The 24,905-nt window shown below is 53.0% G+C and overlaps 12 protein-coding genes across 12 annotated transcripts; 5 read left to right on the top strand and 7 right to left on the bottom strand.

Moving 5' to 3' along the window:
- NUU61_008390 (putative ubiquitin conjugating enzyme) lies at window positions 1–668 on the top strand (the record flags this gene model as incomplete). Its single annotated transcript, XM_056658915.1, has 3 exons — window positions 1–157; window positions 224–316; window positions 412–668. 3 exons carry the CDS (start codon window positions 1–3, stop codon window positions 666–668), a joined length of 507 nt encoding a protein of 168 aa, XP_056509208.1.
- Window positions 669–1,138: 470 nt separating this feature from the next.
- NUU61_008389 (RTA1 domain-containing protein) lies at window positions 1,139–2,203 on the bottom strand (the record flags this gene model as incomplete). The annotated part of the gene is made up of 4 exons (XM_056658914.1): window positions 1,139–1,223; window positions 1,288–1,362; window positions 1,420–1,865; window positions 1,931–2,203. The coding sequence occupies 4 exons, from the start codon at window positions 2,201–2,203 to the stop codon at window positions 1,139–1,141; spliced, it is 879 nt and encodes a 292-aa protein (XP_056509207.1).
- A 639-nt stretch (window positions 2,204–2,842) lies between these two features.
- On the top strand, window positions 2,843–4,051 carry NUU61_008388 (Zn(II)2Cys6 transcription factor domain-containing protein; the record flags this gene model as incomplete). The annotated part of the gene is made up of 2 exons (XM_056658913.1): window positions 2,843–2,911; window positions 2,966–4,051. The coding sequence occupies 2 exons, from the start codon at window positions 2,843–2,845 to the stop codon at window positions 4,049–4,051; spliced, it is 1,155 nt and encodes a 384-aa protein (XP_056509206.1).
- A 631-nt stretch (window positions 4,052–4,682) lies between these two features.
- On the bottom strand, window positions 4,683–5,927 carry NUU61_008387 (fatty acyl-CoA reductase; the record flags this gene model as incomplete). The annotated part of the gene is made up of 1 exon (XM_056658912.1): window positions 4,683–5,927. One exon carries the CDS (start codon window positions 5,925–5,927, stop codon window positions 4,683–4,685), a length of 1,245 nt encoding a protein of 414 aa, XP_056509205.1.
- A 750-nt stretch (window positions 5,928–6,677) lies between these two features.
- On the bottom strand, window positions 6,678–9,413 carry NUU61_008386 (metal cation transporter MSC2; the record flags this gene model as incomplete). The annotated part of the gene is made up of 4 exons (XM_056658911.1): window positions 6,678–7,497; window positions 7,551–7,769; window positions 7,825–8,985; window positions 9,037–9,413. 4 exons carry the CDS (start codon window positions 9,411–9,413, stop codon window positions 6,678–6,680), a joined length of 2,577 nt encoding a protein of 858 aa, XP_056509204.1.
- A 1,059-nt stretch (window positions 9,414–10,472) lies between these two features.
- On the top strand, window positions 10,473–12,055 carry NUU61_008385 (chitobiosyldiphosphodolichol beta-1,4 mannosyltransferase; the record flags this gene model as incomplete). Its single annotated transcript, XM_056658910.1, has 4 exons — window positions 10,473–10,797; window positions 10,854–11,050; window positions 11,112–11,758; window positions 11,782–12,055. The coding sequence occupies 4 exons, from the start codon at window positions 10,473–10,475 to the stop codon at window positions 12,053–12,055; spliced, it is 1,443 nt and encodes a 480-aa protein (XP_056509203.1).
- A 49-nt stretch (window positions 12,056–12,104) lies between these two features.
- NUU61_008384 (uncharacterized protein) lies at window positions 12,105–14,435 on the bottom strand (the record flags this gene model as incomplete). The annotated part of the gene is made up of 5 exons (XM_056658909.1): window positions 12,105–12,301; window positions 12,359–13,075; window positions 13,124–13,313; window positions 13,370–14,275; window positions 14,328–14,435. The coding sequence occupies 5 exons, from the start codon at window positions 14,433–14,435 to the stop codon at window positions 12,105–12,107; spliced, it is 2,118 nt and encodes a 705-aa protein (XP_056509202.1).
- Window positions 14,436–14,668: 233 nt separating this feature from the next.
- NUU61_008383 (thiolase family protein) lies at window positions 14,669–16,090 on the bottom strand (the record flags this gene model as incomplete). Its single annotated transcript, XM_056658908.1, has 3 exons — window positions 14,669–14,869; window positions 14,925–15,869; window positions 15,941–16,090. The coding sequence occupies 3 exons, from the start codon at window positions 16,088–16,090 to the stop codon at window positions 14,669–14,671; spliced, it is 1,296 nt and encodes a 431-aa protein (XP_056509201.1).
- Window positions 16,091–16,470: 380 nt separating this feature from the next.
- Window positions 16,471–17,218, top strand: ubc2 (E2 ubiquitin-conjugating protein RAD6; the record flags this gene model as incomplete). Its single annotated transcript, XM_056658907.1, has 4 exons — window positions 16,471–16,512; window positions 16,687–16,751; window positions 16,805–17,029; window positions 17,095–17,218. The coding sequence occupies 4 exons, from the start codon at window positions 16,471–16,473 to the stop codon at window positions 17,216–17,218; spliced, it is 456 nt and encodes a 151-aa protein (XP_056509200.1).
- Window positions 17,219–17,845: 627 nt separating this feature from the next.
- On the top strand, window positions 17,846–20,906 carry NUU61_008381 (putative kinesin family protein (KinA); the record flags this gene model as incomplete). Its single annotated transcript, XM_056658906.1, has 5 exons — window positions 17,846–17,850; window positions 17,905–17,930; window positions 18,008–18,102; window positions 18,161–20,586; window positions 20,672–20,906. The coding sequence occupies 5 exons, from the start codon at window positions 17,846–17,848 to the stop codon at window positions 20,904–20,906; spliced, it is 2,787 nt and encodes a 928-aa protein (XP_056509199.1).
- Window positions 20,907–21,806: 900 nt separating this feature from the next.
- Window positions 21,807–23,162, bottom strand: NUU61_008380 (uncharacterized protein; the record flags this gene model as incomplete). The annotated part of the gene is made up of 1 exon (XM_056658905.1): window positions 21,807–23,162. One exon carries the CDS (start codon window positions 23,160–23,162, stop codon window positions 21,807–21,809), a length of 1,356 nt encoding a protein of 451 aa, XP_056509198.1.
- Window positions 23,163–23,188: 26 nt separating this feature from the next.
- NUU61_008379 (EF-hand domain-containing protein) lies at window positions 23,189–24,727 on the bottom strand (the record flags this gene model as incomplete). The annotated part of the gene is made up of 6 exons (XM_056658904.1): window positions 23,189–23,249; window positions 23,357–23,372; window positions 23,513–23,598; window positions 24,027–24,492; window positions 24,566–24,651; window positions 24,717–24,727. 6 exons carry the CDS (start codon window positions 24,725–24,727, stop codon window positions 23,189–23,191), a joined length of 726 nt encoding a protein of 241 aa, XP_056509197.1.
- Window positions 24,728–24,905: the final 178 nt, after the last annotated feature.

The following is a 24,905-nucleotide window of genomic DNA, read 5'->3' as shown; positions in this document are numbered from 1 at the left end:
ATGGCCACTTCACCCGCCGGCCGTATGCTGTCCCGCCAGCTGCAGCAGATGCAGTCTGATAAGGATATTCCTGGCATCAGCTGTGGCTTGGTCGATAACAACGTCTTTGAATGGGAGGTCATGCTGATGATCTCTGATGATGTGAAACTTTACGGCGGTATGTGATCCTTGTGTCATTTTCGCCCCCTAAGTGATGTGCCATCGCGTTCTGACACTGATCTAGGAGGATTCTTCCGCGCTCGCCTTTCTTTCCCATCCGAGTACCCTCACAGGCCGCCGAAAATGAAATTCGAGTCGCCGCTTTTCCATCCTAATAGTATGTTTTTTTTTCTCTCCTGTCGCTCGTTTCTAGTCCTACCAGCCGAGGAGGTATATACTAACCACCTAAATCCCTTTTTTTGGGAATCATAGTCTACCCCGACGGTGAAGTCTGCATCTCCATTTTGCACCCGCCCGAGGAAGATAAATACGGCTATGAATCAGCTGCCGAGCGCTGGTCCCCGGTCCAGACTCCCGAGACAATTCTGCTATCGGTCATCTCCATGCTCTCCAGCCCGAATGACGAGAGCCCCGCCAACGTGGAAGCAGCCCGCCTATGGCGTGAAGACCCCGCCGAGTTCAAGAAGCGCGTTCGTCGATGTGTCCGCGACAGTCTCGGGGAGGAGTAAATTGGGTGGATGGATTCTTTTTCTCTGTTTCGTTCAACTACTGTTGCTGGCGGCGTTTCCCTCCCTTGTTGCATTATAGAGCGAGCGAACGATATGGGTGATTGTGCTACCTGGGCAGGTGATAATGCATTCATGGCTGAGCTCAAGATTCGTGTTTCTTCACGGGGGCATTTCTTGCGATTACACTTCGTCATTTGGGTTAGCTGGAGTTCTTTCCTTTGCGTTCGAATTTAATTCTTACGGATCAGTTGAAGTTTCTCTTGGGTCCCATCTGTAGGCCAAGATGACCATGTTTCATGATTTTCAGCTGGGTGATCATTGTGTCTCGTTATCAGTAGTCCAGGCCCAAGGGCAACATAGCGCTATGTCTATAGTCTCAAGTTTAAGCAGATGTAGTGACAACCCTTCCTCTCCCTCGAAGAAATCATGCAACCCAATACACTATGCGAGAATAAAAAAAGGGAAATCATTTAGTTCTTGTATCCGGTACGAATCGAGGTGAAGTAAAATCCCGGATGGCAGACGGTGAGGGCCAAGCACCCCAGCGCGATCATCCTGGTGAGAATGTCAGTAACCGTATAACCTCGAAGGCTGTCCCACACAGCAGGATCGCACTTACATTCCATCCAAAACCAGGAATTCGTCTTCCTTTTGCATCAGTGGACTTCCCCAACCACCAGCCATCTCCGGAATTCTAATGTTTTGTCAGCCATTTTGATCATCCTATGAACCTGGATATCGAATGCCATACCGGTAGATGCAACGAATAAGCACGAAAAAATAAGCAGCGATCTCGGCGGCCACGATGTAGTGCACGTTGCTGGAAACAGTCGATGGACCGTCCCCTTCAAGGCTCTTCTCGCCAGAAAATCCTTCGGGGCGGTGGAAGAGCGCCCAGAAGAACTTGAGAGACACCAACCCACAGGCTGCCATAGTCACCACTTGAAACACGATGCCGGCGATTATTATATCATTTCCAACGTCAGTCATATGCACATCCCCTTTGTTGGAACCCGAGGAAGTGACTCCGCCACCCGCTGCTTGCAAGATCAGCGATCCCACATCGCAGCTGATGAAAATCCAGGTGAACAAGCGCGGCTTCAACGGTGAATGCTCGGGCCCCAGGTTCAAAATGATGTGTTTCAGGGTCAGGTAAATGCCGGCTGCAACGAAGGTGGGCGCGAGAACTAAGCATACCTAGAAAGGCCAATATCAGTTTCCTTTCGCCAGTGGATGTTCCGACTAACATGGCAAGTACTCACAATCTGTAGCTTGAATGCGCCCTGATCCCACGGGTTATTATTCATAAGAATCCGACCGATATACCCGGCCATCTCCATGAATGCGCCGACACAGACGGCGATCATGAAGGTCCATGATCGGAAATAGACCCCTAGGCCCAGCTGGGCCACCCCCATGATGCCATAGATGACTGCGAAGAAGACGTTCCCCCCGAAGTTTGGATAGTAGCCGTACGTGGTTGCGGAGACTGGGCAGCTTGGACTAACAGAAAGACACTGCGCAGTACTCGGCATCACGAATCAGGTCGGCAACAGAACAGACAACAGGAAACGAAAAAAAAACTGGACCGTATTGATGGTGGGAATGTGGTCAGGTGCGTGTCAAAGAAGACCTTTCTCGAAGAAGCGGACATGGCGCCTTTTTAAATCCAAACATGATCTCGCATGTCTCCTGTCGAATCTGACGCGGGTCCGCCAAGGACAACATCGAAGCAAGACACCCCCAATGAGTGGAGAAGCAACGGCATGACGACAGTATGCAATTGGCGGCGTTCTCGTTCTCGATCTCGCTCTCGTACCCGCGTGGGTTCCAGGATTCAAAAGGACCCACTGGGGATCTGTATCGGCGCATTGATCATCGGGAAAAATCCCCGTTGGCGGAGCATCCGCGGCTCAGAGCTTGAAACTGCTATTCTTATCGCAAGACTGAGAAGTTGCATGAACATCAGGCAACAGCGAAGCTGGAAGTTGCTGGGAGTGTCTGTCGGGGAATAAATTTCATGCTTAGCTGCAAGCCTGCAAGGCAGAAAAGGTGCTAAAGCATATTCAGGCATTGATTTCTTGTCACCCACGTGCCGTCACGTGATCGAATACATATCCCCGCGGGCTTCCCGAGTGGATCATTTTCGGTCCGATGCAGCTCGCCTGGTACCGATGCCTCCTCGTCGAGCGCACACCAAGTCCCGCCATGGGTGTGATCAGTGCAAGAGGCGCCGTGTCAAGGTCTGAGCTGTTATCCCACAAATCTCCCCCCACCTGCCGATCTGACAGCCGCAGTGTGACGAATCAGGGCCCCCGTGCGCCAATTGTGTCTCCCGAGAGCTCACTTGCACCTATCTGAGAGCGCCGGCCAAGGGTATTTACCATGTACAACCACCTACTCATACTCCGGCCCCGATACGAAACCTGAGTCCGCTCCAGCCGGTAATCCTCAGTCCCGCCTCGAATCGTCCGACCGTTTCCGGCGTGCGCGATGTGGAATTGATGCACAAGTTTGCTACCGAGACGTATGACAGTCTCTTCAGCTCATACTCAGGGCAGCAAACCTGGCAAATCTTTGTTCCGCGTATGGCTTTGCAGCATGACTATCTGATGAACGGCATTTTGGCTCTCGGCGCGCTGCACATAGCCACCTCTCTCGAGCCTCCGGCATCCTTGGCCTACATCGACACCGCCCTCCACCACCACAACCTCACGTTTGCGCCATTCCGCGCCGCCATCAATAATATTTCTCCATTGAACAGCGAGGCCGTGCTGGCGCAGTCGATTGTCACCACCGTAATTGGCATCGCCTTACCGCGGCTGACAAGCACACGCGGCGAGAGCCCGAGCATAACCGAAAATATTGTTGTGGTCTTCGAGCTTTTGCAGGGTGTCAAAAACATTTATCAGCTTGGTCGATCATGGATCAAGTTGGACTTCTTCTCCCGCCAGATGGATTTTTGGAAAACCGACGGTGCTGATCTGGATGACGAGACCCGGGCTGCCCTGGACCGACTCGTCACATTGAATGACGAGACGCTGGCTACCATCGATACCGATCAACATCGAATCAACAAAGACGTTCTTGCTTCTCTTCGCCACTGTTATGCGCGGTTTATCAATTCGCCAGACCCGGCGAATGTCCTCGCATGGCTAGCGGCAGTTGACAAGGAGTTTGTGGACAATGTCGCCCGCCGCCAACCCCTAGCGCTGCTGATTCTCATGCACTGGGGAGTGCTTCTCGGCGAGTTGGACGGCCATTGGTGGTGGGCCCGAAACTCAGGACGCGCGTTGATCTCAGAATTGCTGCAGGCGTTACAGCCCGGGGACCTACGATGGTCCAATGCTCTGTCGTGGCCCCAACGAAAAATGGGACTATGAACCCCCTAAGCTGACATCTTGAGGCACAGCAAACCTTGGTGATCAGCTATACCTCTTTACTGCCGGCAAGACCAGCAAGACCGTCGAGAGACAGCGAAGGACAAAACACCATGCAAGCAACCACAGGCTTTCTATCGGACCAATATGCTTCTTGTCGCCATGAGAATATGACAAGCCGCGCGTGGTGAAGTTTGAACGACACCCCTTCCCCCCTGCTATCTCTTCATCGTCCGGTGAATGAGCAGCTTGCACGCTCAGTTCGCAACGGCCGTTCTTGCCATCGATTCGTTGCGAGAGGAGAGCTCCAACAGCAGGGGTCGTCTCAGTGTTAAGCCGATTGCTGCCTCGGTGCACCAAGTCCTTTTTCGGGCGTGATGCCCATCAAGCATATCCAGAGTGCGACTGGTACAATCTGGAACTATTTATTAGTAGTACATGAGGGCCAGAAAAAAACTGTATATTGTGAGCTCCGGACATGCCTCACTACATATTTGAATGTTCATCACAACTGCGGGATAATTATGCATCCTGTATATTGACGAGAAAAAGGCTGGCATGTGCCTTATTTAACTCTACAGGTCCTGGACAAGAAGAGTATCACCACACAGACCCTTCTCTCCTTCCGACCAGACTACAGCCGAGCCTTTTCCATGCTAGTCTTGTAGATCTCACGAATCCGAGCCTGGTTGAAGTTATCCGCCTCATGCTTGCACGCCCGCAAGCTCAACGGTCCACCCATCTGTTTCAGCCAGTAGGATCGGCCACAATCGAACAGCCAGTTGCGCGATGCCACCTGCACCAGCTCCGCTAGGAAGCACTGCGGGGAATTGCGATCTTCGGTGAAGATAACCGGCGAGAGCTCGCGTCGGATTGCCGGTGGGGCGTTCGACTGGACAATGTGTAGAAAGTCGTCGAAGGTTATCGGCTCGTACAGCTCAGAGCCTACCTGGACGATTCCCGTGGTGCGCGCGACCGCATGCAACAGGCATGCATTCGCCACGAAGTCCACCGGGATCTCGTCTAGGATGTTTGTGCCGGTCCGGTAGCCTGCAGCGGCGTGCCAGACCTGCGTCGAGCCCCGGTCTGCGATCAAGAACCGCGCGAACTTGTGCAAGGGTGTCGAGTCCTCGGGCCCATATAGCGGATACGGCTGGCGGAGGGCAGGGCCAAAGATAGTTGGTCGCACGAGGAGGATCGGGAGCAGCGGGAACCGCGCTGGCAGTAGCCGTTCCACCAAATGTTTGGCATGGGCATAGCTGGACGAGAACTGTGTTGTGTGCGAGGGGCGTTCCAGCGACAAGATAGAGGCGAGTTCTTCCTCCGGGTCCCTGTCGCTCACAGGGTAGGGCCGTTCCAGGACTGGACCATCTGGGAGGAAGCTATTGGCATAGGCCGTTGAGATCTGTATGAGAAGCTTCAGTCGCCGAAACCGCGAAGCAATTCGGGCCATTTCCAACGCCGGCAGGCAGTTGTTGTCGACCGCATCGTGTAGGCTAGCTTCGAGAGCAATCTTGGCCGCCGTGTGAATCGCTATAGTAACTTGTGCCTGTAGTCGTTTCATAACCGCCGGCTCAATCCCAAAGTCGACTTTTTTGATGTCCCCGATCACAAATTCCACCTTCTTTGAGGCCAAGATAGCCTGGGCATGGTCTGGCATAGTTTTCTTCCATCTTTCAGTTGCCTGCTGGGCGCTCCCACGCACTAAGACGAAGATCTTGCGTGTTGGTAGCTGCAGAGCCAATTTGTACAAGAGACAGCCTCCGAGGCACCCGGTACTTCCAGTCAGAAAGACCGCATGGACTTCGAAGAGTTTGGCATATCCACTTCGGACCGTCTCATCGGTGTGGGATGCTCCCACGGCCGGAACTGCTGACATCGGAGGTGCAATAGTGTCGATCTCTGCGGAAGGGAATTGGAGAAAGATGCTGTCGCGAAGCTTCGATGCATGGCGAGGAGTTTTCCAGATTAAAATCGCGAGGGTGTCTCCATGGTGCCGCAGCACACGGTGTTGGTCAGTAGGACAGCATAACTTGGTGTCACCCTTGCATCGGTGCAATCAAGGGCCTCAGCATTCACCCTGTAAACCGGTTCGATCTCGTGCTGGATGTTGTAGCATGAAGGACCTCGGTCAGAAACCAACGCCGGCTAAGGGCCTTCATATTTCGATGGCCTGGGACCTACGATTAGAAGATACGTTCGACGTCTTTTCGCTTCTATGGGGAGAGGGCAGTCGAGATATGTTGATGCATCATGAGCAGTTCGCCCAGTTTTCCACGGAGGCCCTTATATCGAAGTGCTTTCATGCAGGGTCTTAAGCCAAGGGTGCCAGTTGAAATGCCGTAGCAGCCGAAAGATAAGTCGGCCTTGTAGCACAACGGCTCAATTTCCGCCTACAGGTGTGACAAGGGCTCAAAGGCTAGGTGCTGTTTCGAATGCATGGTGAATTTTTATAAACAAGAAAAGGGTATTATATGTGGCTGATTGGTGTATGCACTCGGTGAACCGATCCCAATGCAGTTTGTACAAGAGTTGATGCGAGCGGGGGAAGCCTGATAGTGCGAAACTGCAAACATATGGAAGTCTTCACTCGACGGGAGTTAAGTGTTGGCAGAGTGACCGGTGCCAATCAAGAGCCCTTGTTTCCGCCGCCGCACCAACAGCGTCCATCACCATCCCGCTCCACTTGGACGACAATTTCCATGTTCTTTTCTCGAAGGAAAGTAACAGTGCGCTGACGGACATCTTCCAGATCGGCACCGCGTGAGGCAATGACATGAATCACCCCGAGGACATTTTGACTTTTCTGCTCATGGTCATGGTCATGGTCGTGATCGTGATGATCATGGCCATGGTGATCATGATGGTGATCATGATGGTGATGGTGATGGTGATGACCATGGCTGTGGCCGGAGTGTGCATGCGGATGGTTATGGTTATGTTCCGACGAGACCGTTCCGGTGTCATCCAACCAGAATTTGGGGACTGTGTACGAAACCACACCACGCAAAGTGCTCACCCCGGCCAGGGTTTCACGAACATTATACTCGGTATCGGCCGGCAAGGCCAGCAGTAAGGTTTTGGCAGTACTGCTGACCAAAGGAACAGCCGAGGCAAAAATCAAGATAGCAATGAAGCACGAGGCCAGGGGATCGTAGCCCGCCCATCCAGAGTAGTGCACCAAGACAGTCGAGATCACTACAGCCACAGAGCCCAGCGTGTCCGCCAGTATATGCAAGAAAATCCCGTGCATGTTTTCATTGCCATGCGAGTGGTCATGGCCGTGGTCGTGGCCATGATGAGCGTGACCATGCTCGAAGCTGAAAATGCCGACCAGGTTGACCGCCAAACCAGCAATGCTGACAGCCAGGAGCTCACTAATACGGTGCATTTGACTCCCGGATGACAGCCGTTCCACAGCCTCGTAGATAATCTCCACACTGATGATCCTGGTTGCTGTTAGGAGACTAAAACGGGGCGTACTTATGCGGAGCGCACTTACATGAGGAAAATACCATTGGCAAATCCAGACAATGTGTCCACTTTGCCATAACCGTAAGGAAAACGAGCATTGGGCGGCCACTTGCTCATGACGGCTGCACAAAGCCCGACAACAAGCGCAAGACAATCGAAGAACATATGGATACTGTCACTGAGCAACCCCAGAGATCCGGTCAAAAAGCCATATGAAAGTTGAACAAGCATGAAGCAGAAGTTCAAGCTAGACGAACCGTTAGCGGAGTCTTTCTATAACATTGAACGAAGTCATGGCTTACCACATGAAGTAAAAGATACTGCGAGAATCCTTCTCCTTCAGGATGCTATAGAGCAAGGGGTATGGCTCACTGCGGTGAACCAGCCACTTAGTGATCCGCGAGGTCTCGGAAGTGGTATGCGAATGGCCGTGGTGATGATGGTGTGAGTGGCTATGCGAATGCGCATCTGACCGTAAATGACTGTCATCCATTCTCGCGGCGAAAAAGGATACAGCGGCCAAAATACAACGCGCAGTGTAAGCAATTAGGAAATCATCGCGAATGTGTGGTGAAGATAGAAAGGCTGCAGCACCGGTACAGATACCCAAACCGGCTTTATTGGCGGAACGAAGACCCGGGGGGAAATGAATCATCAAAGAAATTGCGAAGAGACTGGCAGGGACTCCGAGATATATCAAGTCCGACAGTTCCAAGGCAAGACCCTGGGAGGAAATTACAGTAGCGCATGTTAAGAAAGCTCCAGAGACGAGAGCAAGTGGTGCATCAGTCGTGACAACGACCGATGGATTGTCGGACCCCGAGGGCTTGGCTTGCGAGGATAGCGACTGGGCCACAAGACCAGGTTCCGGGATGGGTCCTGAATGGCGAACGGATGGAAATGGGGGGGGAATGACGAAGACGGAGACCAGAAGCGCGGTATATCCCATGAGTGGAGATGCATCCCAGTGTTGATTCAGCCCTATGAAGCTCACCAACATAACTATCACCAGAAGAGCAACAGACATAACCTTTCGGCTATATTTTTCCTGGGGGCGAGGAGCACTGCTCGCCAGGTTGGGTACTCCGGATGCGCTGGCCAGGAGGAGAGAAAAGGCAATGAGGAAACCCCCGACCTTGAGTGCTGCGTAGATGGGTAGCCCGATCGAGCACAATTGAAGAAATGAGGTTTGGGCGCTCTTAATGTTCATTGGGGGTAATTTGACAGACAGACCCGCCGGGCCTCCGCGATGATTGCGCAAGATCTGCCCGCCGCCAAAAAGAAGCAGAGTGATCGCGGTCAACACGCAGGTCCTCTGTCCAACCTGCCCAATAGACCCAACCGGCGAACCACCTTTTGCCATAGGACCATCCCCAGGTTTGCAAATCTGCGCGCACTTTCTTGGGTACCAGGAAAGCGCGATCCACGGCAAGGCAATCAGTGTACCGGTTAGAATCTCCTGGCTGCAACTAGCTATTAGTGTATATCTTGAATCAGCGGCCCAAGTTACTTACATCTGCTCAGGGTTAGATCCTTCCTGTTTCAGTAACTCCGAGGCCAGCAGGTCGGCATCATGCACGGTGTGCGGCTCATGGGCATGGTGTGCATCATGGTGAAGGGACACACTATGGGTATGGTGGTGGTGGTGATGGTGGTGGTCAATTGAGTGAGAATGTAGATGCTGGCTGCCCAGCGAGGCCTGTGGTGCATGGCTGTATGTGTAATTTGAATTCACAATATCACTCGGCCCCGGTGATTGAGTTTCGGAGGTTGAGAGCGGAGACTGCGTCCAGCGAGGGGACCGAGAGTGGCCGCGCCCTCGGCTATGGCCATGCGCATGTCCATTGGGGGGCGGGATAAGATCCACGTTCATCGGCGCACCCGTGGACATGGTCCTTCAATGCTGGTGGTTCGCGCAATTGAACAGAAGGGTGCGCGGTGGACAGGACAGGAAAGGGGACGAGCGCCAAGATATCGGAGCGGCGGGAGTCCGGGGTCGCAAGGTCAGATTAGGTGGTCAGGGATCGGAAAACACACCGCATTGCGTCGCCAGCAGCTGTACAATCAGGCTCCGGGCACCAGAGTCTTGGGATAAGTGCCTGTCGAAGCTCACTCGAGGGCCACATCTGCGCTGAGAACCTTGGGGGTCAGGGGCTGCACGTGATCTTATCGCGACTTATGTAATGCGTTTTCGCGTCTCAAATTTGAACATCCATAGCCCTGGAGATATCTACATGACACGGTTTTTAGTCTCTTTTTTTCCTCGAATTATTCAGAAGGAACCAGGGATGCTGGATGACAAACCAAGCTTTTGCGTTGTGATCCTTGACTGGTAAAAAAGTGGCTGGTACCCGAGCTATTGGGAGTACTGTATGGCGATTTCTGCTCTACGGTATGATGATGACCGGTGTCTTTGCGTTGGCAAAGTTTTGACGCCTTTCGTTGCTGAAGCCGCCTGGGTACAGATCTCGCGTCTAGAACTGTGGTCCTAGACACGGGTGATATAGTAATGGCCGCGATGGATCGGTTCTCGTGAATCGAGCTTTCGAGCACCGTCGGCTTGCTGTCTTGAGCACAATTACATTTATTCGGTGAGAATATATTTAGAGACTACAGGCCATTAAGCCTCGCTTCAGCCGGGCAGCTTTAGGAGGCGTAGAAAGTAAAGACTAGATTCTGTATCCTTTTTGGCCAACCTTTACTCTATTTAAAATCACTATTACTATTTGATCACCACCCTTTTTTAATACCCTTTTTACTCATCTGTTTATTCATTTTCAGTTTCATGTCATTTTCTCTATAATGTTTACTTCTCTGTTGTTGGACATCAGGTGAGTCCATATTGCGGCCACTCTGAGTCTTGTACTACCAATCTAAATTACATAGAATGAATATTTATAGAAAACTGTAGGAGTAAAAGTGCCCGAGAAGTGAAGTATAAAGCCGGATTATGCGATCTGTTCGGGTTAATGAAAGCCCGAAGCCTCGGCTGTTACCCGCATTTGAGCTTGAGCTTCCTCTCTTGCTGCCCAGGCCATCCTGGGGATCTCCCTTCGATATGATCGAGTCTCTCATCAGTGTGGCCTTCTGCCTGTCTAGCGCGCTCACTGTCTTGATCTTGTTTCTCCCGTCACAATATGACCCTTCCCCGACAAAAACCCCGCCCAGTGTCCAAATCCTGGTCCTGGGAGACATTGGTCGCAGTCCGCGCATGCAATATCATGCATTGAGCATTGCGAGTCGTGGTGGTCAGGTAGTCCTCATTGGATACACAGGTGCGCCGCTAATATCCAAGCTTCATCGAATCCACTCTGACTTGGTCCCATGGTAGAATCGGACCCTCATCCCGATCTCGTATCGCACCCCAACATCGCCATTGTCCCGCTTCACCCACACCCCGCCATCTTACAGACAAACAACAAGCTTCTGTTCATGATTTACGGACCCCTCAAGGTGCTATTTCAGATTGCGTGTGTCTGGAGGTGTCTTGCGTATACAACCAATCCCTCCAAATGGTTACTCGTTCAGGTGCGTTTGTGGATGTTATACTTCTGGGAATCATACTGACTCCCTCTGGCGGTCATGATAGAACCCCCCCTCTATTCCCACCCTGGCAGTGGCCTCAATATCTTGTTTTCTGCGACAGACCAGACTCGTGATTGATTGGCATAATTTTGGCTACTCTATCCTTGCCTTGAAGCTTGGCGCAAGCCATCCATTGGTGAAGTTGTCACTATGGTACGAGAAGATCTTTTGCAAATCAGCCTCGGCTCATCTATGCGTGACGAATGCCATGGCATCCGTTCTCCAAAAGGAGTTTGATCTCCAAGCTCCTGTCCTACCCTTGCATGACCGACCTGCCAGCCACTTCCGCCCTATCCGAGATCCTATCGCGCGGGCCGAGTCCCTCGCGACACTGCCAGAGACGACGGCGATAAGCACCTCCTTGAAGACAGAGGACCTTCGGACTCTGGTTAGTTCAACTTCCTGGACCGCAGACGAAGATTTCTCGGTCCTCATTGATGCTCTCCTTCAATACTCGGAACTGGCCACCACGACCCAGCCAGACCTCCCTGAAGTCCTGGCCATCATCACGGGGAAAGGTCCGCAGAAAGAAATGTACCTGAAACAGATTGCCGCCCTGGAAAAGGCAGGCAAACTCACCAAGGTCACGATTCGGACTGCGTGGCTCAGTGTACCGGATTATGCCCGGCTGCTGGCATCCGCATCCCTTGAGTGAGTCTGCACACCAGCAGTAGTGGCGTAGATCTTCCAATGAAAGTCGTAGATATGTTCGGCGCGGGTCTGCCCGTGGTGGGCTGGAGCCGCTTCAAAGCATGGCCCGAGCTAGTGACGGAAGGGGTCAACGGAATGGGCTTCGGGAGCTCAGCGGAGCTGGCGGGCCGGTTGGTCGAGCTGTTCGGCGATGATCGCAGGCTAGAGACACTTCGGGCGGGTGCCCAGAAAGAGAGCTCTCGAAGGTGGGAGGATGAATGGAATCCCATCGTGGGCTCGCTTCTGGGCTTAACATAACAGGTCTCTTTGACTCAATATGAATCTGTCTTGTGCCATTCTGTAAATCTTAGACGCTGTGTTGGAACTTGCCATCGCAGTAAAGGCATGTATCAAACGCTTCAAAGATTCTGCGGAAACTTGGTGCTAGGGGCACGCCGCGTGTGCGAGCAATGGCCTCCTCGTCGAGGTATTCCGTCCGACAGCTGGAGCAGAATTTGGATATTCCCGGTTCTTGGATAGCCAAGAAAGTCAATCCACATCGGGCTAGAGATTCAAATCAAGTCAGCTCTTGCGTCTGTATGGTAGCACTGTATGGCATACTGAACAAATGACCGTTCATACACTGCGCCTCCTGGACCGAGAACCACCCGATTCCGGCGTTGCATATTTCGCATTGTTCAAAGAGATGGCCGCCGGGCCCTGTGAGTTGATCCAGGGACTTCGCGGGGATGGAGGCAGACCCCTGATGACATTGAGCGATCTCTGCCGTTAGATCGGCACCCGTCACAGTCACTAGACGCTCCAGTGATTGTCGAGCTTGGGTTTGGAGGGATTCGCTGTGCTCGTCTACTATGGCACAACAGGCAGCGTGGTATACCAGATGCTGGGTTTTTGGATCACTCTCATCACTGTTGGCAAAATTGGAGAGCACAAGACGAATAGCCACCTCTCGCCGATCACGAGCAGTTCCTCGCTCTTTATGCGCGACGGGGGATGCTTCATCATCCGAGGAAAATATAATCGTTGAGCGGTCGTCCGCGGCGACACGATACTCGACCATGTTCGTCGGATGTCGAGTGAACAGGGCCGCAGTCACGCCGTTATGACATGCCAGTCCCCAAATCCTTGCTACTGTGAGACCTCCCAAGTCACGATCTAGGTCGTATCGTTCCCGGAAATCTTCAACAACCTGCTTCCAGTGCGGTATTTGCATGGCTCCCGGATCCCCATGTTGCTGGAATTTAGTCGCTAGACCAAGCCCGCCAGGGGTCCCCAAATGGAGAGTGCAGGTATCAGCGTTTGTGGAGGTAGTCATAGCTAGAGATGATCAGTCAAATTTGAGAAGATACAGGGGTTAAAATTTACCTGAAATGGGTTCCATATGCCTTGGTTGAGGTTCCCTTGCACCATCAGCTTCGGGCTCATAGAAAGGCCATTCGCGTATCTCTACAGAATCAACATTCGAGTCTGTTCCACTGTACACCGAATGAGGAATGGAAATAGTGAGGCACCCAGCATTTATACACGCGACTAAGGCACGGGTTGGAGATTGTGCCTGTTATGAATGACGGTTAGTATCCAGTAGTCTCATCCAGTGTACGTGAGCCAGACCGTCTGTAGCCACTCCAGTGGTCCAGTAACTTGATATTTGGCCCATTTCTGGCTGATACCACAAAGGGGATGATCAGTCAGCTCTGCTGTTGCCTCATATCGGGGTGAGCCTTCTTCGTCGTCATTGGGTTCTCTTAAAGTCACTGTGGCCTTGAGGGTATGAAGCTTCGTCCCGAACGCTGCCGCCACCATTGCAATCGCAGAACATACACTGCCTTGGCCTGCCGGTGAATTGACCCACGGGCCACAAGCTATTGACAGAACCCGTAGTTTAATCTTCAGCGACTGCTTGAAAAGCGATCCTGGATAGACCGCGCCATACTGTCCCTCCAGGTTGTCGAGCGAGTAAAGGGCAAGAATATCGACTTTGAAAGGCTTGGAAGATGTTGGCAGAACCGGCAATCTGCGCACCTGCAACAAAATCACGTCGTTGACGTCGTTGGCGACGATAAGCAGGGGAATTCCCCAACGACTTTCATAAGTTGGATCGGTGGTGGCTCCCGAGAATTTGAGAGGCGCAAACCACTCAAAAGACCGGATTCGCGCTTTGCGTATTTCACGACCACCGGTTCCTATGGATGGCGCTAACTGGGGATGGAGTGCGTGGTTGATTACAGCGACTCGTGCCCATTGGCCTTTGAGGCCCAAGGGCTCCCACAAGGACAGTAGCAAATTCGAGGTCAATACAGCCAGCACACAGCGTCGAAACTTGGCGACCCCTGGTGGAGACCAGGATAAGCTCACTACCGTGCTCGGCGACTGCTCAATTGAAAGGGAGAAGTCGTCGTGCTTTTGCGGATAGATAAGAGACCACTCGGCGACGGTAAAGACGTCGACCCGAATGCGAGTGAGGTTCCATCCATCTGCGGTACCGTCGTGCTCCCCGTTATCCGGGGACTTGGGTGTCTATTACGCGATCAGCTCAGATTACCGACACGACCACCCGCAGCAGACCTACCAGAATGTGCACATACTCTCCCGTGGCAACGGCGAGCTCTCCATCGGATGACCATGCCAGGGCGTCATGGCAAGAGGGGGAGGAAGAAACTTCCACGGGAATTGGCATGGCTCTGGATCGAAGAATCCCACTGCGGACATTGCACACACATGCACAGCAAAGTGTAAGAAGTCGCAAGGTGAAATGTTGATGAACCCGGTGGGGCCGAGCAGCATTCCTCTTGTGGTCCGTGCACGGGGTGATTTTTCTACGTCGACGCTTCTCTTCTTCTTCTTTTTGTAACAAATTGGGCATTCGCACATTATATACAGACAACAAAGGGTATCAGTGATGTGACTCCATCAGTTCACCTGATCGAGCTTCTGCACCACCATTGCGGTTGCTGCTCCACCACCGTTGCAGATCGCAGCCACGCCATACTCACCTGGCTGAAGCTGGTGGAGGAGGGTGACCAGAATGCGAGAACCAGAGCTGCCAAGAGCATGGCCGAGGGAGATAGCACCACCCAGCATGTTGACTCGCGCATTTTGCAGGCCGAGGATCTGTCCGACGTATGAGTGATATGCTGCTGATAGAAAGAGAAAACGAATCACTGACCTTCTCGTTCGCCTTGATGACCGCCGCAAAGGCTTCATTGAATTCCCACACTGCCACCTGATCCTTGGTGATGCCCGCCCGCTCCAGTGCGATCGGGACGGCCTTGGCGGGGGCCACCGGGAAGTCCACCGGGTCGATGGCTGCATCAGCTGAGGATACAATGCGAGCCAGTGCACGACCACCGGCCCCAAACTCCCGGGCGAGATCCTTATTTCCCAGAACCAGGGCTGACGCACCATCATTCATGGTGGAGGCGTTGCCCGCCGTCACAGTGCCCGTCCCGTCACGCAGGAAGGCGGGCTTCAGGGTCGTCATCTTATCGATGCGCAAGTTCTCGTAGCCTTCATCGCGCTCAAACACCGTGTCTCCCTTCTTGCTCTTGACAGTGACTGGGGCGATCTCGTCTGCAAAACGGTTCTCCTTCCATGCTTGCTGGGCCCGCTCGTATGACTGGATGGCATATTGGTCCTGATCCTCGCGTGAAACTTCATACTTCTTTGCGGTCTGTTCAGCACAGATGCCCATGTGGAATTGGTTGTACACATCCCACAGGCCATCCTTAATCAGCCCGTCCTCCAGCTTGATCTCCCCGAATGGAGGCAACTGGCTCGATCGGGGCATATAGTAGGGAACGCGAGTCATGTTCTCCATGCCACCCGCCACTTGGGCTTCAGCCAGCCCCAACTGGATGTTCTGGGCGGCGAGCGCCACTGCCTTCAGACCCGATGCACATACTTTGTTGACAGTCATCGCTTCGACTGTTGGAGGCAAGCCAGCAAAGATAGACGCCTGGCGGGCAGGAGCCTGGCCAACTGACCCTTGTAAAACATTTCCCATATATGCATCTGTAATTTTCTCCACGGGCACTTTGGATTTGGATACCGCGGACTTGATGGCTACTGCTCCTAGCTCTGGTGCCGACACGGAGGCGAAGGAACCATTAAACTGGGCGAGATTAGACGTCAGTATCCTTTTTTTTTTCATTATTCTTTTGTTATGCTTCAAATTCATCTCACCTTAGCAGTTGGTGTTCGCGAGGCGCTGATAATGTAGGCATCCTGAATTTCCTTGAACAACGGGCGTGCGGAACTAAATGCCCTTTGGCCTCGAAATGCGGGGATAGCCCGCTGAGGAAGACGAGTAGACAGTGCAACAGGGGAGATCATTTTTGCTGTCCAAATTTTATATTTGAATGACGCTTGCCAGGAGAGCCAGAAGGACAGAGGGGGAAAGGGAGATAAAATAGAGAGAGATACTCACCTAAAGTACATCCGCGAACCGCCCGCCTATAACCGCTTAGACCGAGGCTGTTGTAGATCATGTGATGCAAAGCTATGACATAACGTCTGACATAATCAATGAATGCTATGAGTCAGCATGGTGTCTTTCCTGTTTGAGATGGTTTCTCCATTGGGATATTTCCCCCGCCTTGCCCCCTCCAGCTGCCCGCTCTTCTACTGAACTCCCAAGGTTGCCATCGATGGTCTTGGATTCCTCTCGGCCTCCTCCCCCTCGACTGTCACCTTCTTGTGTCTCCTGGCCCATCATGTCTACCTCTGCTCGCCGTCGTCTTATGCGGGACTTCAAGGTACGCACCACCTGGATTGAGGATGCGGCATTCCTGAGCGCGCGTTCTTTTCTCTCATACGCGATTTCATTATGCTTAATTTTTGTCATGTCCTTTTGAAACGATCCGTTCAGTCCCTTGCCCCCTAGTGCTCTTTGCGAATGGCTGACCCTTGCTAACATCGGGTGACTCTAGCGGATGCAAACCGACCCTCCCGCCGGCGTATCTGCATCGCCTGTTGCTGATAATGTTATGACTTGGTTAGTACCCGGAAATTTGATGCCATCCAACCGTGCTAACGAGATTGGATCAGGAATGCCGTCATCATCGGCCCCGCCGACACACCTTTCGAGGATGGCACCTTCCGGTTGGTGATGAATTTCGAGGAGCAGTATCCCAACAAGCCACCCGGTGTCAAATTTATCAGTCAAATGTTCCACCCCAATGTCTACGGAACGGGCGAGCTCTGTCTCGATATTCTTCAGAACCGGTGGAGTCCCACATATGACGTTGCCGCCATCCTGACTAGTATCCAAAGGTATCTTTGTCGCTCATGTTGAGTGCTGACTGGGAGACTCTTGCAGATTGCTGACATACTTGCAGCCTCCTGAATGACCCTAACACCTCATCTCCGGCGAACGTTGAGGCGTCGAATCTCTACAAGGACAACCGCAAGGAATACATCAAGCGGGTACGGGAGACGGTTGAAAAGAGCTGGGAAGACTAGATAATTGTGAGCAGAAGCAATGTCCGTTTCAAATTGGTCGACCGGAGTGCGATGTCCATCCCAGGGTCAAGCACCATGTTCGGCTGGGCCATTTGATCTGCACAGCGTGGGGTTAGGGCGCCTGGCGTGTTGATTTTTTTTTTTTTTTGTGATATATCCTTGGCTGCATAAGGTCGAGGCCCGTTACATAGTTTCGTGCATGGCGAAAATGGAGCTTTTTTGTTATGATTTATGATTGATATTCTGGGCTTGACTGGAGTTTGTAGAGGGAGCGGTCCATCTTGAAGACAGGCGGTTTCGAGGCGGTCGGCCAAGACTCCCAAACGGGGCGACTGTCAACAAATCCACTTTCTCATCTCTCCCCTCCTCCCTCTGGCTGTGCTTGTGCTGCCTGTTCTTTTTTTCTAATCGCAGCTGTATTGCTGTGCTTTCATTTCGTTCCCCCGCCAAGCGTTTTCTTTTGGGCCTCCCCCTGACCCCCCCCCCGATCATCTCCCCCTCCGCACCGCACAGGCAGCTCCCACTTCTCCGGCACACGCCTTTTGTCGCCGTTCGGGATCCGCCTGCCCCTTTCTGGGGTCTCCTTCCTACTTTACTTTTGTGGAAACTCGAATCACAGCGGCAAATATGGCGTAAGTATAGTCGGCCCAATGCCTCGGTAGTCACTAACCGCGAGTTTCAAATAGGTCCGCGGGGTCGAACACCATTAAGGGTATGCAAGCCGTTCCAAATACACAGTCCAGGCAGTCAAGGGGTCGGGAGCAGAGTCAAACTAACCCACGCCTGTAGTGGTTGCCCGGTTTCGCCCGCAGAACAAGGTCGAATTGTCCTCCGGGGGTGAGCCGATTGTTGAGTTCGAGAATGAGGAGTCATGTAACATCAACGTGAGTGGAGATAATGAGCAGGGACGGAACATGGCAAACATGCTGATGGGATCTTCAGTCCAGAGAGGGCACGGGGTCCTTCACCTTCGATCGAGTGTTCCCCATGAACACCCTTCAGGGCGATATCTTCGACTTCTCGATCCGGCCCACCGTCGATGATATTCTGAATGGGTACAACGGTACCGTTTTTGCGTACGGTCAGACCGGTGCCGGAAAGTCGTACACTATGATGGGATCCGATATCGACGATGATGAGGGGAAGGGTGTCATTCCGCGTATTGTCGAGCAAATCTTCGCCAGCATCTTGACAAGTCCAAGCAACATCGAATATACAGTGCGCGTCAGCTATATGGAAATCTACATGGAACGGATCCGCGATCTTCTGGTGCCTCACAACGACAACCTCCCCGTTCACGAGGAGAAATCCCGTGGTGTTTATGTGAAGGGGTTGCTGGAGGTGTACGTCTCCAGCGTACAGGAGGTCTACGAGGTTATGCGCCGTGGAGGAACGGCACGAGCGGTGGCGGCGACCAACATGAACCAAGAATCGTCTCGTTCACACTCTATCTTCGTCATCACAGTCACCCAGAAGAACGTCGAGACTGGGTCTGCCAAAAGCGGCCAACTGTTTCTGGTGGATTTGGCTGGTAGTGAAAAGGTTGGCAAGACCGGGGCCAGTGGACAGACCCTGGAGGAGGCCAAAAAGATCAACAAGAGTTTGAGCGCGCTCGGCATGGTTATCAACGCTCTGACAGATGGCAAATCAAGCCACATCCCTTACCGCGATTCCAAATTGACTCGAATCCTGCAAGAGTCACTAGGTGGTAATTCGCGGACAACGCTGATCATCAACTGCTCGCCCAGCAGCTACAACGACGCGGAGACGATTTCGACGCTGCGGTTCGGTGTGCGCGCCAAGGCCATCAAGAACAAGGCCAAGGTCAACGCGGAGCTGAGTCCGGCCGAACTGAAGCAGCTCCTGCGCAAGGCGCAGGGGCAGATGACGAATTTTGAGTCTTACATCTCAGCGCTGGAGAGCGAGGTGAATTTGTGGCGTAACGGTGACAGTGTTCCCAAGGACCAATGGACACCGGCGCGGGGAGCAGACACAGTGAGCGCAGCTAAAATTGAAGCTCGTGCTCCACGGCCGAGCACACCGTCGCGTCTCCAGGAAACCGCTCGCGTGGAGACCCCGCGTCCTGATTCCGGGGTCGGGGATCGCTCTAGCACGCCTAGTCTAGTGTTGGAGAAGGATGAGCGGGAGGAATTCCTCCGGCGCGAGAATGAGCTACAGGACCAGGTCTCGGAAAAAGAGTCGCATCTTGTGAATGTGGAACGCAGTCTCCGGGAAGCTCGAGAAGAGCTGAAGAACATGAAAGAAAACGCTGCGCGATCTGGCAAGGATAACGAACGGTTAAACACCGAGGTCAATGAACTGCGCATGCACCTAGAGAAGGTTTCATACGAAAGCAAGGAAGCAGCAATCACCATGGATGGTCTGCGGGAAGCCAACTCTGAGTTGACAGGCGAGCTCGACGAAGTGAAACAGCAGCTTCTGGATGTTCGTCTGAGGGCAAAGGAGACCACCGCTGCGCTTGACGAAAAAGAGAAGAAGAAGGCGGAGAAGATGGCCAAGATGATGGCTGGGTTCGATCTGGGTGGCGATGTGTTCTCGACCAACGAGCGCAAGCTACAGGACGTGATCCAGCGCGTCGACGCTCTACACAAGGTCAGCGCAGAAGGTGAAACCATAGCCCCGGATGACATCGTGGAGCTTCGCACCAGTCTGCTAGAGACGCAAGGCTTCATCCGACAGGCGGAGCTAACCATGAACGATCGAGGCGAGTTTGGCGAGCTGCAGGACAGCCGCCGTGTGGAATTGGAGAAGAAACTGGACGAACTTCAGCAGGACTACGAGGGCCTGTTAACCCGTAACTTGGGCGAGGGTGATGTGGACGAGATCCGCGAGCGGTTGGAGAAGACCTACATCACTCGGAAGGACGCCGAAACTGCTGCGGTCGAAGGACTTCGCGCCGATATCACTCGGAAGGATGAGGAGCTCACCAAGTTGCGTCAGTCGCTCGTTGACACCCAGTCCCGCACATCGACAAACGGTGCCGCTAGCAAGACCTTGCAACAGCAGATCGCCGAATTCGATGCCATGAAGAAGTCGCTCATGCGCGACTTGCAGAATCGCTGCGAGCGTGTGGTCGAACTGGAAATTTCGCTGGACGACGCTCGCGAACAGTACAACAACGTGCTGCGGTCATCGAACAACCGCGCTCAGCAGAAGAAAATGGCTTTCTTAGAGCGCAACCTGGAGCAGCTGACTCACGTGCAGCGCCAGCTTGTGGAACAAAACAGCAGCTTGAAGAAGGAAGTGGCTATTGCAGAACGCAAGCTGATTGCTCGGAATGAGCGCATCGCTAGCCTGGAGAGCCTGCTTCAAGAAAGCCAGGAGAAACTGACGCAGGCCAACCACCGGTATGTGTTTCTTGCCGGGTCGTTTTTGTCTTTTTTTTTTTTTTTTTTTTTTTTTTTTTTCAGATAGCTAATTTTTCCCGACTAGATTCGAGGCCCAGCTCACTGCCGTGAAGGAACGCCTAGAAGCCGCCAAGCAAGGCTCCACACGCGGTCTACCTGCCATGGACGGCAGCGGGAGTTTTAGTTTCGGGGGATCCCGCATCGCGAAGCCGCTGCGCGGCGGCGGCTCCGACGGGCCGCCGACGAATGCGAACGTCGCGGGCGTACAGTCGCAAGAAGCGTCTGGCAAGCGTTCGAGCTGGTTCTTCGACCGCCGATGATCCCACTGCGCCCTCCGAGAGTTGCTCGTCTCTGGCACTACTGCTCCTGCGATTGGACGGCTGTCTGCCGGGGACACCAGAGTTCCTGCAGTTTGTGCTGCTGTCGCTAGCCTTTGGTCGATCTTGAACCTGTTCTAACGCTGTCTCACGAGTCTCTTCTTGTTTCGTTCCTCCTCCGTCGTTGCTGGTTGAGGTTTGGAAAGCTTCTTTCCAATGGCCCGTGGACCTTTTTTTTCCCTTTCCCTTTCTCTTGCTTCTCTCTTCTTGTTTGTTTTCTTTCCCTCCCTCCATTCCATGTCGGGGACGGAGGTTCGTGGATCTTCCTGATACCCTTGTACATCAAATCCAGATAGAATGCAGAGGAGCTGATAGGTAGCCTGCGTGAGATGTTCAGATGTGATGTGAGATTATATATGAATGCCAGTGGGTCAAGGCGTCTTACGCTATTGAAGCGATAGTACGAAGCAAACGAATGAAGGGAAGACAAGACCGATGCCTTAGTCTTCTTCTGGTTTCTGGGGAGCAAAAAAACAAATCTCGACAACCTGATAGAAAATTCTATATATTGGAGTTGGCTGAATAGAGATTATGTACTTAGGCCCTTTTCTGCCAGCCTCTAATCACTATCTCTCAAGCACCGGGCCCACGTCATTCGATGTAGGGATAGGGACAAGGGTGCGGTACGAACCACCTTGGGCACGGCGAAGGGACTTCCAAAAAAAAAAAAAAGTTGCTGTATTATACAGTCATCTTCGGAAGGTGTGCCAACCTGCACCAAGAAGTTTGGCCGAACATGGAATGGCTTGTTGTACAAAGCCAACCAGAGGGAAACAAGACATGTTCTTCCGAGGCCTCCAGGAGTAATCCGAGTGTATACATCCAGAGACACGGGCAGACATACTACCCATCATCGACCAACCTCACGCGCACACCTTCCAGACCCATAGTGGTGGCGATACGGTCCATCCAGTCGGTAGTCATAGGTTCGCGCGTGTCCGGGCCAATTCTTGATTCAATCATCAAGCGGGACCGACCCGGTGACCCGGGAGGCGTTAGCGGCGATGGTGCTATATGGGAGCTTGCATGGGATTGAGAGACTTCGGTGGTACGCATGCGATCCGTGATAAGACGGTTTTCGGCTTCTGCTGCGGGCCGCTGAAAAGGATCAAGAAGAATGATAAGATAGTTGAGCAGCAGAACCCCGGAGCGGATGCCGTGGATCGACAGAGACGCGAACCCCTCGAAGAAATGGTATGGCATGGGTCCGATGAAGCCGGCTTGTGCCTCTTGGCCTGCTCGAAGGGTAGAGGCAGTCATACTGAACTCGGTATGGATGCCCCGCAGGGAGGCGCGCGCTGCGAGCACCTCGTGCAGCAAGGCGGGTCGGTCCTGCTTTTGCACGTTGGGAGTTGCTCCCGAAAGATCATGTAGGCGCTTCACGTAGCCCGGCAGCTTGACAACCTCGCGAAAAGCGCGCTCCGTGATGTCAGTATAGACCGAGGAATCGGGCTGCTTGGCATTGTCCGCCGCAATCTCTTGGTTGAGTTCTTGCCATTCTGGCTTCTCCAGAAGACATTTCTCGCCTGCTACGAGCGCCGAGGTCACCAAAGTATTGCGGTACGCAATGTATAAGGCGCGACCGAACCCGTGCAGGTGTGCTCTGGGTCCGCGTAGTTGCATTAGCGCGCGGATCCCGGATGCATGCTGCATCCACCCGTCTGCGGTGGTGCACGTATGCATTTCAAAAACCGCGAGGGCTATGGCGGTGGCCAGGGCCTCATCTGATTTGGCGGCGGAAACCTGGTTGAGGAGACCAGACAGACCACGCAGAGAGCGAACATACAGCTCATGTCCTGCGTCTGAATAGCGCTTATCATTATAGAGGTTGCCGATATAGTTGGTGGTCAGACTGCGGATGGCCCAATCAAAGGGGGTGTCAATCCCCACGCGTCGTTGTGAGACATATTGGACCCAGTTAACGGATACCCTAGTTTCCGTGACCTTGAAGTAGCAGGGGAACGCGGACATCAACCAATTGACATACAATTGGGTCTGCTGGGCGGACGTGGCCTTGGCGGCAAGCGAAGGAATAAAATGTTCATCAATGGGTGGGAGCGGCGCGTGGTGCCCACTGGAGTGGCCAGGCCGAGCGACAAGCGGAGCCTCTTGGCTTGATGCGTGGGATTTCGAAGACGATGCCGAGGATGCCGAGGATGATGCTCGGGCGGACCGGAATCGAGATCGATGTGGCAACATCGATGATTTGTGGTTTTCCAAGGACCTTATGGCGCGACAGGAGGCTTGGGCGTCTGTGCATCGTGAACAGGGAGATTTCCCGTCACACTGTCACCGTTAGATTAAAATGGGACCATACATAATACCCAGCAGTGGCGTTGGGAAAGAGTCGACTTCACTCCACAATTGACATTCGACCAGGGTCCACCTCTCACCGAAGAGCCCAGAAGTCTAGAACCGGATGATTAAGTCCGAATTGCACCAAGGCTGCCACTGGCGTCTTGAGTCCAAGCTTGTGGAGCGAGCCTTGTGGGCGCCAGAAAACAAAGGGGAGGGACCAACCGAAGCATTCGTCTGGACGCATCGCATACAGCGAGGCGCTGAGATCATGCTGATCAAGGCATGAACGGGGGGCGCAAAGTCGCCGAGATAGTCGGCATTGAGAGGTGGGAAAAGGCTAGAGCAAATAAGAGTACCACGGGAATTTGGAAATAATGTTGGGCGCGATCAAAATAGCAGCGATTAGCGGTGGGGGCATCCTTTATGTGTGAGGAGGAAAAGCGACCATGATTGGAACAGCAATTGCGGTAGATGTTTCAACGGGTCAATCAATGTCGCACTTAATCTCGAGTGATCCAGAAATAGATAAAAATGAGGATGATGAGGATGAAGACGAAGGCGATGATGATGAGAAAAAGTCGAGGACAAGGCAAAAAAGACCAAGTCACGAGACTCCCCAGCACAGGCCGACAAGAAGATACCGACACAAAAACTCATGCAAATGCAAAGATCCTCCAGGTTTTCCCTTTCCCCCTTGAAAATACAAAATCACAAGCCTCACATATTTGCGCCACATTCGCCAAAGTCCCTTCTGTCTACACCAACCCGTCATACAGCGACAATGCGCTCACGATGGTCTCGTCCCGCTTACTGCCCTCCTTGAATTCCTCCATATCCAAGCTGCCATTCTCGTCCTTGTCCATCATGCGGAAGATCTTGCGCACGCGCTTCTCTGGGGTATCCTCGTCCTCTGGCAGCTTCACCATTGAGCCCACCATCTTGTAAATCGCCTCGACAATGGCTAGCATCTCGTCGTAGGTAATCTTGCCGTCCCCATCAATGTCGTATAATTGGAAGGCCCAGTCGAGTTTGTCCTCCATCTTGCCCCGCGACGTCACTGACAGTGCGCAAATAAACTCTTTGAAATCAATCATGCCGCTGTTATCGGAATCAAACACACGGAATACGTAGTTGGCAAAAGAGGACGGATCGCCGAAGGGGAAGAATTGCCGGTAGATCTTCTGGAACTCTTCCTTGGTTAGAGTGCCCGACGGGCAATCTTGAAGGAAACCTGGAGAAGTGTCAGCAGCGATGGACGGTTCGCCCCTCCCCCGGCCGAGAGAAATCAAATTAGAACCCCGTACCTTTGTACCATTGCTGGAGTTCTTTCTTATCGAAATGGGTTGCTCTCTGCAACTCATCGAGTTGAGAGGGCGACAGCTTCGATTGCCTGCGGAATCCCCGGGTCCCGGGTCAACCTCCGATGAAAGCGCGGGCGCAGTGAGGGGCACTTACGACTTCCCCATCGTGAAACACCCAAGCGTGAACGAGCGAATATAGGTTTCAAGGGCATGCGAATCGATTCAAGAATCGATCAAATCAGAGAGAACGAAGGGAGGATCTGTTCAGTTGACGAGAGAAGGGAAGTGACGCGGGGGGGGGTCGGGGCGATGGTGTGGCTGTGTCGGAGTGGCGGGGAATCTA

The sequence above is a fragment of the Penicillium alfredii genome, assembly GCF_028826965.1.
Source record: "Penicillium alfredii strain IBT 34128 chromosome Unknown utg000010l_segment0_segment0, whole genome shotgun sequence".
In the NCBI taxonomy this organism is placed as follows: Eukaryota; Fungi; Ascomycota; class Eurotiomycetes; order Eurotiales; family Aspergillaceae; genus Penicillium; species Penicillium alfredii.
The sequence above is the reverse complement of the archived record's forward strand: the minus strand, read 5'-3'. Positions and strand labels throughout refer to the sequence as shown.